The sequence below is a fragment of the Rana temporaria genome, chromosome 6, assembly GCF_905171775.1.
Source record: "Rana temporaria chromosome 6, aRanTem1.1, whole genome shotgun sequence".
NCBI classification, from domain to species: domain Eukaryota; kingdom Metazoa; phylum Chordata; class Amphibia; order Anura; family Ranidae; genus Rana; species Rana temporaria.
Genome location: NC_053494.1, coordinates 29,779,113 through 29,788,867, shown reverse-complemented (window position 1 = coordinate 29,788,867; position 9,755 = coordinate 29,779,113). Strand labels below are relative to the sequence as shown.

Below are 9,755 nucleotides of genomic sequence, written 5' to 3'. Positions count from 1 at the left end.
GGAGAAAAGGAAAGGAAAAAGAAAGGAGGAGAAAAGGAAAGGAAAAAGAAAGGAGGAGAAAAGGAAAGGAAAAAGAAAGGAGAAAAGGAAAGGCAAAAAAGGAAAAAGAAAGGAGGAGAAAAGGAAAGGAAAAAGAAAGGAGGAGAAAAGGAAAGGAAAAAGAAAGGAGGAGAAAAGGAAAGGAAAAAGAAAGGAGGAGAAAAGGAAAGGAAAAAGAAAGGAGGAGAAAAGGAAAGGAAAAAAGGAAAGGCAAAGGAAAAAGAAAGGAAAAAGAAGGGGAGGAAGGGGAAAGGAAAAAGAAGGGGAGAAAAGGGAAAGGAAAAAATGGAAAGGAATAAAATTATGGTTTTATAGAAAACACTGGAGAGACCAGCTTTACCCAGGCTCCCCTACTCAGATAGAAGACAGCATGGAGGGGTTCTACGAGTTTGGTGGTGGCGCTGGTGAAGGTGTGGAGGTGTCGGATGGAGTCACTCAGCTCATAGTACGACATACGGACACCTTCATAATCTAAATATATTCCCAGTCTCTTCACAGGAGACTCTGGGGATAACATCTGTTTCCGAAAGTCATTTGTACAAGAATACTGGTTTTCATTTTTGCCAAAACGACAGGACTTGTTATTATACCCAATACTAGACTTCTCTCCAGCTCTCTTTATACTGGGATAGCAAAAACCCACATCCCAATCCCCACAGTCTCCGACCTCTACTTCCCAGTAATGCCTCCCATGCAAAAAACTTTCTATACTCATCACCTGATTGTATAATGTAAACCTCTGTGGTGATGGTGGTCTAATCTGTTGTGTTTCAGTAGCAGATGCTGTTCTCAGGTCATCAGATAAAACTACAAATTTATTGGCGGTTTTTATATCCAATAGCAGATCTGTTGCATAATGTATATTGAAGTTGGTTTGTAATTGCATAACAGTGATAAGACCAGTTATAGATCGGTTCAACGCAAGAGCAATCATAAAATCATCCAGATCACAAGCTGAAGATTCCTTCAAATTCTGTTCCGTGTCCAATTCCTGATCTTGAAGGACTTCATCAGTATCCGATTTAAGATCTTGTAAGACAGTTATTGGGTCAGTCATGATGCACAGATTCTCGATGTGACCAACTTGCCTAGACAGTTCTTCATTCTGGATCTCCAACTGTTTTATGAGATCATTGATCGACAGTGAGACCTCCTCTACCTGCCTGGAGATCTCACTCAGGACTCTCTGTTCCTGGACCTCCAGCTGTCTCCTGATCTCCTCAAACAGGGCAGTGACCCTCTTCTTCTCGTCATCTGCTTTTTCTTGTGCTTTACTCTTGCGTTCCAGTAAATTCTGAATTCTCATCTCAATTGTATCTTTCTTCATAGTAATGTTTTCTAGAATACTTCTCAGTTGTTTTTTCTTCTTCTCCAAAGCCTCATCTAGAAGTTCCACTTCATGTCCTTTGTGTTTTCCCACCAGACAGCAGGACACACATAGACAGACAGCGTCGTAAGAGCAGTAATACTCCAGAAGCTTCTTGTGGATGGAGCATTTTTTACCAAGGAAGGACGAGGTGGGCTCCACCAGCACATGGTCCACTGTCTTGTTGTGGGCGGTCAGGTGTTTATCACACATAGAAGTCTCACAATGTAGACAAGTCTTAAGAGCTCCCGCTGGAGAATCCACACAATACGTACAGAGGATCTCACTTTTCTCCTCCTCTTGTTGTGTAGATCTGAAGTTGTCCACAATGTTACACAGCTTCCTGTTCTTCTCCAGAGTAGGGCGCTCTACATACTCCTCTCTGCACTCCGGACAGGAATAAACTCCGGACCCCTCCTGTGTATCCAGAGCAGTCGCAATACAATCCCGGCAGAAGTTGTGTCCACATCTCAGCGACACCGGCACCGTATAAAGGTTCAGGCAGATGGAGCAGCTCAGCTCGTCTCCTAGAGCAGACGACGCCATTCTGAGAATGAGGAAGAAACAAAAAACTAAAAATCTGTTTCCACAACGAGGGTGAAGGCTTTACAGCTTAGACAACAAGTTCACCATTAGAGCATGTTATACTTTTATTTAGGGTGTGACATACTCCAACATCCCCCCCTCTGTGACAGTGGATTGAGGTTCCCCTGCAGCCCCAGTGCCGGCCCAAGACATTGTGCTGCCTGGTACCAAGAATGAAATGCTGCCCCCCCCCCCATAAAAAAAATTACGTTCACCAAAATGCCCCCACATCCATTATTTTATATCATGATAACCAAAGTGGACCTATCATGGCTCTATACATGTATATAGGAGTATAAAGAGGACCCGTTATGGTTGTTTACATGTATAGGAGTATAAAAAGGACCCGTTATGGCTCTATTCAAGCAATTAACCCCACAGTGGAGCGGAGAGCGGAACTGGAGGAGCGGTCGGGCGGCAATTAGCCCCACAGTGGAGTGGAGAGTGGAGCTGGCGGAATGGGATGGCATGTGGGCAGGAAATTTGCTGCCCCCCTGAAAGTGCTGCCTGGTACAATGGTACCATCGGGTCCCATGGTAGGGCCGGCCCTGTGCAGCCCTGTCACATTTAAAATTTTCCCACAGAGCCACGTCGTTCATTCACAGGGATCGGTGAATAAGTAAACTACGACCATACATTTTCCTAAACTATTGGTTAGAAATGCGTTCTGAGAAAATAGTTCCAACGTGATCATCTTTTTTTGGATCAAATAGTGGAATTTGGAAGCCAAAATAAGCACATTAACCATGCCAGTATTGAACGACCATACAGTCTCATACAACATTCATTAAAATTTCTACTCCTTTATGGGCAATGTTAGCTTTTAACCTTCTGTAACAGCCAGAGATCAGAGTGGGAGGTGGTCTCTTTCCCTCTTTGCTTACATGACTTGACAGTGCAAAAGTCCGCCGTGAGTCCGTCGGAAGTCAGGCGGAAAGAAAGAGAACAGGTTCTCCATCTAAGGTCCATCGGACTTCCGAGAAAAAAAAAAAAAAAAAGTCAGATGGAGGCTACACACGGCCGGATTTTCTGAGAAAAAAAGCCTGCGACTCCCCCCCCCCCCCCCCCCTCGGAAAGTCCAGCCTTGTGTACGAGGAATTACTCTGACCATGGGTATGTGTACCAAGGATTCTCTATTTGGGAATGGGGTAGGAGCCGCCAATAACAATTTTGCATTTTGGAAGGGGGTAATTGAGTGTCTTTAATGAGGATTCTGTATTTGGGAGGGGCTGGAATGTCTTCAACCACTTAAGCCCAAGAAGGTTTCACCCCCTTCAAGACCGGGCCATTATTTGCAATATGGGACCTTGTTGCTTTAACTGACAATTGCACAGTCGTCCGATGCTGTACCCAAATAAAATAGATGTCCCCAAAACTAGAACTTTCTTTTGGTGGTTTTTGATCACCTCCGCGGTTTATAGCTCTGTGCCAGGGGCGGACTGACAACTCATGGGGCCCCCGGGCAATAGAAGATTATGGGGCCCCTCTGGCTTACAGATGACCACCACACCAGGAGGCAGTGCAGAGGCAGGGCAGCTAAAATCTTGGGATATTCACATTAAAAGCATGTCAGTTTCGGAAATATCAGGGACAGATCTAAAAAAAACACACAGATTTTTACATACTGTCCCTGGTTTTACTGAGCCTGGCAACCCTGATGGGGCCCCCTAGTGGCATGGGGCCCTCGGGCAGTGCCCGAGTGACTCAATGGTCAGTCCGCCCCTGCTCTGTGCTATAAACAAAAAAAAAAAAAAAAAGGCAGACAATTTTGTATTGTCACTGTACTAATGACGCTGGCAGGGAAGGGGTTAACATCAGGGGTGATCAAAGGGTTTAGTGTGCTTCCTAACTGTAAGGAGAAAGAGAAAAAAAAAAAAAAAAAAAGAAGGAGAAGAGAAGAGAAGAGAGAAAAAAAAAAAAGAAAAAACACAAGTACTCCATCTTCCTCTCTGACAGAACTGTGGTCTGCCTTGTTTACATAGGCAGACCGCTATTCTCCCTCTCCGGTCAATGATGAGCAGGTTCCTGTGGAAATCGCATCTGCAGGACCTGCTGATTGGCTCCTGCAGTGTCCAATCACATCAGGAGCAGGTTGCTGCCCGCGCATGCGCCCCAGACTCTGAACAAACAACAACATACAGGTACATTGTTTCGTGCAGCCGGGCCGCCCTGCTGCAGTAAATATGCAGTGGGCGGTCCGGAAGCGGTTAATGAGGATTCTATACTTGGGGAGATGTGGGGGGGGGGGGGTCTGATGAAGATTCTGTACTTGGGAAGGGAAAGAAAGGGGTTGTCTTGATTGAGGATGCTGTACTTGGAGGGGGGTGCTGAGGTTCTGCACCTGGAGGTATGCTGGGTGACAATATGTGTGGGAGGGGAATTTAGGTCAGGCTTTCAGTCTGCACTGAAGGGTCTATGATGGGGGATGCACTGAGGGGTTTGGTTTGGGGGGGGAGGCCCCCCCCCCAATATGGGCATATAGTCTATAAAGTGGTCTGCACTATTAGAAATTTTCAGTTCAAATACATTTGTTCATTAAAGAATTTTGTTTCATCAGATTCGTTATGTTGAACAGGTTGATTTTCATAATTAGTTTGCATCTTCGGCATTCATTTCATATACAGTGGTACCTTGGATTACCAGCCTAATTCATTCTAGAAGAATGCATGTAATCCAAAGCACTCGTATATCAAAGAGAATTCCCCCCCCCCCCCCCCCCATGAGCCTGAACTGACATCGCATCATGCGACACCATCTGAATGAAATTAATGCATTCAATAATTTCATTTACAACTTTTGTTTTTGGATTCATTGACATTCGTTACTACAGCCACTTGGAGATTCGTATACATCCAAATCTGGAACACCTGTGTATGGCAACCAATCAGCTTCCATGTTTCAGCCTAGGTTCACACTGCTGCGAATTCAAAATCGCGGTAAAATGCGTGATGTTTGCGCGAAATCGCCGCGATTTTACCACGATTTTGGCCGCAATTTAATGTTAATCGCGGCCGGAAATCGCAAACAGTAGTACAGGAACTACTTTTTGAAATCGCAGATGCGGCATCGCACTGATTAGGACAGTGCCATTGCCGACAATTGCCGCCGATTTGAGATGCGATTTGACATGTCAAATTGCATCTCAAATCGTTCCAAATCGTACCCAGTGTGAACCAGGGCTAAACTGAACAAGTTGAAAATAGAAGCTGATTGTTTGCTATGCACAGCTGCCTCAGATTTTGTCTGCTCCAGCTTTGATAAGTTCACCCCACTGCTTTAACCGCTTCATAGATAGAGATATATAGATATAGAAATATAGATAGAGATATATAGATATAGAAATATAGATAGAGATATATAGAGATAGAGATACTTGAATTTTGCGCCGTGCCTCTATTGCGAGCTCCATGACAGTGCCCGCGGACTCAATGTCAGGCCGGTGTCCCGCGTTTAGGGTTGCCACCTCATCCCTTTAAACCCGAACACATATGAATTACACAGGTTCTGTGGCTGATTAAGGTGGTAATTAAACTCACTTAGTGCCTTTCCTGCATTAAATTAGCCTCAGAACCTGTGTAATTCATATGTGTTCGGGTTTAAAGGGATGAGGTGGCAACCCTACCCGCGATCGTGTCACGGAGCTGCAGAACTGGGGGATGCCTGTGTAAACAAGGCATTTCCCTGTTCTGCCTAGTGACAGGACATTGATCTTCTGCTCCCTGTCATTGGGAGCAGTGATCAGTGTTGCGTCACAGGTAGCCCAGCCCCCCCACAGTTAGAATTACTCCCTAGGACGCGAAAAAAAAAAAAAAAAAAAAAAAGATTGCCACCATTACTAGTAAAAAAAATATTAATAAAAATGCCATAAAACTATCCCCCATTATGTAGACGCTATAACTTTTGCGCAAACCAATCAATTTTTTTTACCAAAAATAAGTAGAAGAATACATATCTGCCTAAACTGAGGAAAACTTTTTTTTTATATTTACTTTTTGGGGGATATTTATTATAGCAAAAAGTAAACAAATATTGTTTTTCTTCCAACTTAAAAAATAATAACCACAGAGGTGATCAAATACCACCAAAAGAAAGCTCTATTTGTGGGGGGGGGGGGGGGAAAGAATTTTATTTGGGAGCCACATCGCACGACCGTGCAATTGTCAGTTAAAGCGACGCAGTGCCGAATTGCAAAAAAAATGGCCCGGTCATTTGGCAGCCAAAGCCTCCGGGGCCAAAGTGGTTAACAACTTCAGCCCCAGAAGGTTTTACCCCCCCTTCCAGGCCATGTTTTTTTTCAATCCAGCACTGAATTACTTTAACTGACAATTGCACGGTCGTGGCTTCCAGATAAAAAATGTATGCAATTTTTTTCCCCCCACAATAGATATTTTGGTGGTATTTGATCACCTCTGCAGGTTTTTTTTTGTTGGGGGGGTCTAACGCTATAAACAAAATAAAAATAAAAAAAATGGAATTTCTTCATCAGTTTAGTCAAATGTATTCTGCTACATATTTTTGTAAAAAAAAAAAAAAAAAAAAAATACAATAAGCATATATTGATTGGTTTGTGCAAAAGTTGTCATGTCTACAAACTGTGGGATAGATTTATGGAAAAAAAATTTCAGCAATTTTTAGCGGGACTGCAACATTGCGGTGGACAAGGCGGACTCTGACACTCTTTGGGAACCAGTGACACGAATACAGTAATCAGTGCCAACAATATACACTGTCACTGCACTAATGACACTGAAAGGAAAGAGGGTTATCAGCTTCGATCAAAGGGTTAACTGTGTGCCTAGGGAGTGCTTACTAACTGTGGATGAGGTGCTTTGACTGGGGAAAGATCTAGGTTTCTGCTCAGCAAAAAAAAAATTATGCACTTTGTATTGAACATATTGAGCAGGCCCTTGCACTACATAATTCATAGCAGATCTATAAAGAGATTGTACAGTCAGATTGCATGGTATATGGTCAGCCATACTTCTACTCCTGAAGTTCTTCTGGAAGGTTGGATGGGTGTAGAAAAGGATATGTAATGGAAGATTACAATTTTATTAAAATGACTGTGCCGAGGTCTGTACGTCTGTTAAGCCTCACACACACACGATCAGATTTTCATCGGACAAAGTGTAGGACTTTTGTCCGAGGGGCATTGGCCATGAACTTGTGTTGCATACAAACGGCACACAATTGTCAGCCAACAAACACAAAACGATGTGTTTTTTCAGCTCTTTAGCGCCACCCTTTGGCCAACTTCTGCTAATGTTATGGTTAGCTTTAGACTTCATTTGTTTGTAAGAAAAATAAAGTTCCCTAGTCTATTGAGGTTGTGATCAGAAATATAGACGGAGATGGGGTTTGGTAGTGGGCTTTAAAAAGGTACAATTTGTTTTCCCCTAAATAGCTTCCTTTACCTTAGTGCAGTCCTCCTTCACTTACCTCATCCTTCTATTTTGCTTTTAAATGTCCTTATTTCTTCTGAGAAATCCTCACTTCCTGTTCTTCTGTCTGTAACTCCACACAGTAATGCGAGGCTTTCTCCCTGGTGTGGAGTGTCATGCTCGCCCCCTCCCTTGGACTACAGGAGAGTCAGGACACCCACTAACACACAGCTCCTTTCTCTACTTGCAACGTAGAGAGCGTCCTGACTCTCCTGTAGTCCAAGGGAGGGGTCGAGCACGACACTCCACACCAGGGAGAAAGCCTTGCATTACTGTGTGGAGTTACAGACAGAAGAACAGGAAGTGAGGATTTCTCAGAAGAAATAAGGACATTTAAAAGCAAAATGGAAGGATGAGGTAAGTGAAGGAGGACAGCACTAAGGTAAAGGAAGCTATTTAGGAAAAAAAAAAAAAATTAAAACATTGTACCGACTCTTTCAGACTGGTGGTAATACAACCCTCTAAAAAGTGATCCATTGTGAATTGCTTTTTTTAGAGGGTGCAGCAACTGGCAGGCATTCAGGAGGTACTACTGCTATCACCTAACCACTGTTTGTTTTGTGTTTTTTATTGCCTAATGGAAGTTTTACATTGTGGAGTTGTGTCAAAACTAGTTCCAGTATGGCTCCATTGATCTCAATGGGGGAGTTTGATAGCCAGTGCTACCTGTCAAGCTCTGCAGCTTGAGTAAGGCCCCTTTCACACGGACGGATAAAATGGGGCTTTTAGCTGCGGATTTTCTAGTTTTCTACTGCAGCTAAAAGCACAAAATGCTTTCCTATGGCCCCGTTCACACACACAACGTTTAGCTGCGATTTCGTTGCATGCCGTTTGGTGCGAATAGAAAAAATAGAATTGAATGCGTCCAGGTGCGATTTAGCGCAGCTATATGCACTTAACCGCAGTCTTTTGTGTCAACTGCAGATAGCAGTGTGAGAAAAAAAAAAAAAACCAACAGGAAGCACATCAATTAAAAAAAAAAAAAAAAAAAAAAAAGGGGGGTTGCTATGGAAATGTCTACCGCAGCTAAACGCAGCCGCATGTAACCGCACGTAATCGCAATGTACAAATGCAGCTAATCGCAGTGCCCAGAGCCTTGAATTTCACTGAAAATGTACATGCTTTTAATTGCGGCAAAACTGCCGTCCGTCTGAAAGGGGCCTTAGAATGTCTGCCGCCATGGCATGTGTAGTCATGTAAGGATTCCAGTGGAGGGATAAAACTGAGGCTCAGCTGCCTGTTTTTACACCCCCCCCCCTAATGTAGAAGAGCCCTATTGCTCCCTGGGGTGAGCATCTTGGTATATAGATACCAGTTCAGGAATGCCTTGGCAAACAGCAGGGCAGCAATGGAAAACCTTGGCACCCCAGATGTTTTGGAACTACATTTCACATGATGCTCCACTACACTGCAGAGTGCATGAGCATCATGGGAAATGTAGTTCCAAAACATCTGGGGTGACATCAGTGACTTGGGGTATTTAGAGATTATTTTTAGGTGCCGTATGATGCTTCATAGGAAAACAAATACAACTTCAACAAAACCTGGCCATGTCTCGGCTCTTACTACACCCCAGCCTACTCCACATACACAGCTCTGCCGTATTCACCAACCTTAATCTCCAACACACCAGACCTGTGTGCTCCCCAGGATGCAGAGCTCTGACTGGGTCCAGGTGAGTCTACATTGGCTAAAAGGGAGCGGAGGAAAACCCGGAGTGGACGGAGGATCAAAGGTCTGGAAAAATGGAAGAAAGGAGTTGGGAGTAAATCCAGAACTGGACTTTTATAGGATCCCTGCCAGACCCTCTGCTACAAGACCAAACAATGGAGGAGATCTGTTCTCTGTGTGTCCTGGACACAAACTAGATAGAATGGCATTTATTCCAACAGTGGATCCCTCCCAGTCCAAGGTATCTGGCTCAATTCACAAAGATTTACACAAGAAAATTACCTTTTTTTTTAAGCTGAAGTTTAGATATGGATGTTTGCATAGTTGCATTGATTCAGCTTGGACAATGATAAGTATATGTCATACTCGTGGGATCCAGTGGTACTTTTTTTTTGGGGGGGGGGCAGCAAATAGTAACACCCCCCGGTTGGTTTGGGTGCCCCTGGTGCAGTGGCAGTGCGTCCATAGTGGGTACAGGAGCGCCACCCCCTCTCTCCTCCTGCATCTATCAATCAACAATACATAGCTTCATGCATTGCATGAAGCTATGTATTCTTGCCTATGCCGCCCACTATTCAGATGTCTGGCTCCTCCCTGTTGAGCGCCGGCCATCTGAATAACAGCGGTAGGTGTGTTTTGGAAGTGCCTGATTA

The 9,755-nt window shown here is 44.0% G+C and overlaps 1 protein-coding gene across 1 annotated transcript; it reads right to left on the bottom strand.

The window, feature by feature from the left end:
- Positions 1–267: 267 nt before the first annotated feature.
- Positions 268–9,146, bottom strand: LOC120943326 (E3 ubiquitin-protein ligase TRIM39-like). Its single transcript, XM_040356561.1, has 2 exons — positions 9,045–9,146; positions 268–1,952 (listed from the first exon to the last, which is right to left on the bottom strand). The coding sequence occupies exon 2, from the start codon at positions 1,949–1,951 to the stop codon at positions 341–343; it is 1,611 nt and encodes a 536-aa protein (XP_040212495.1). The 5' UTR covers position 1,952; positions 9,045–9,146; the 3' UTR covers positions 268–340.
- Positions 9,147–9,755: the final 609 nt, after the last annotated feature.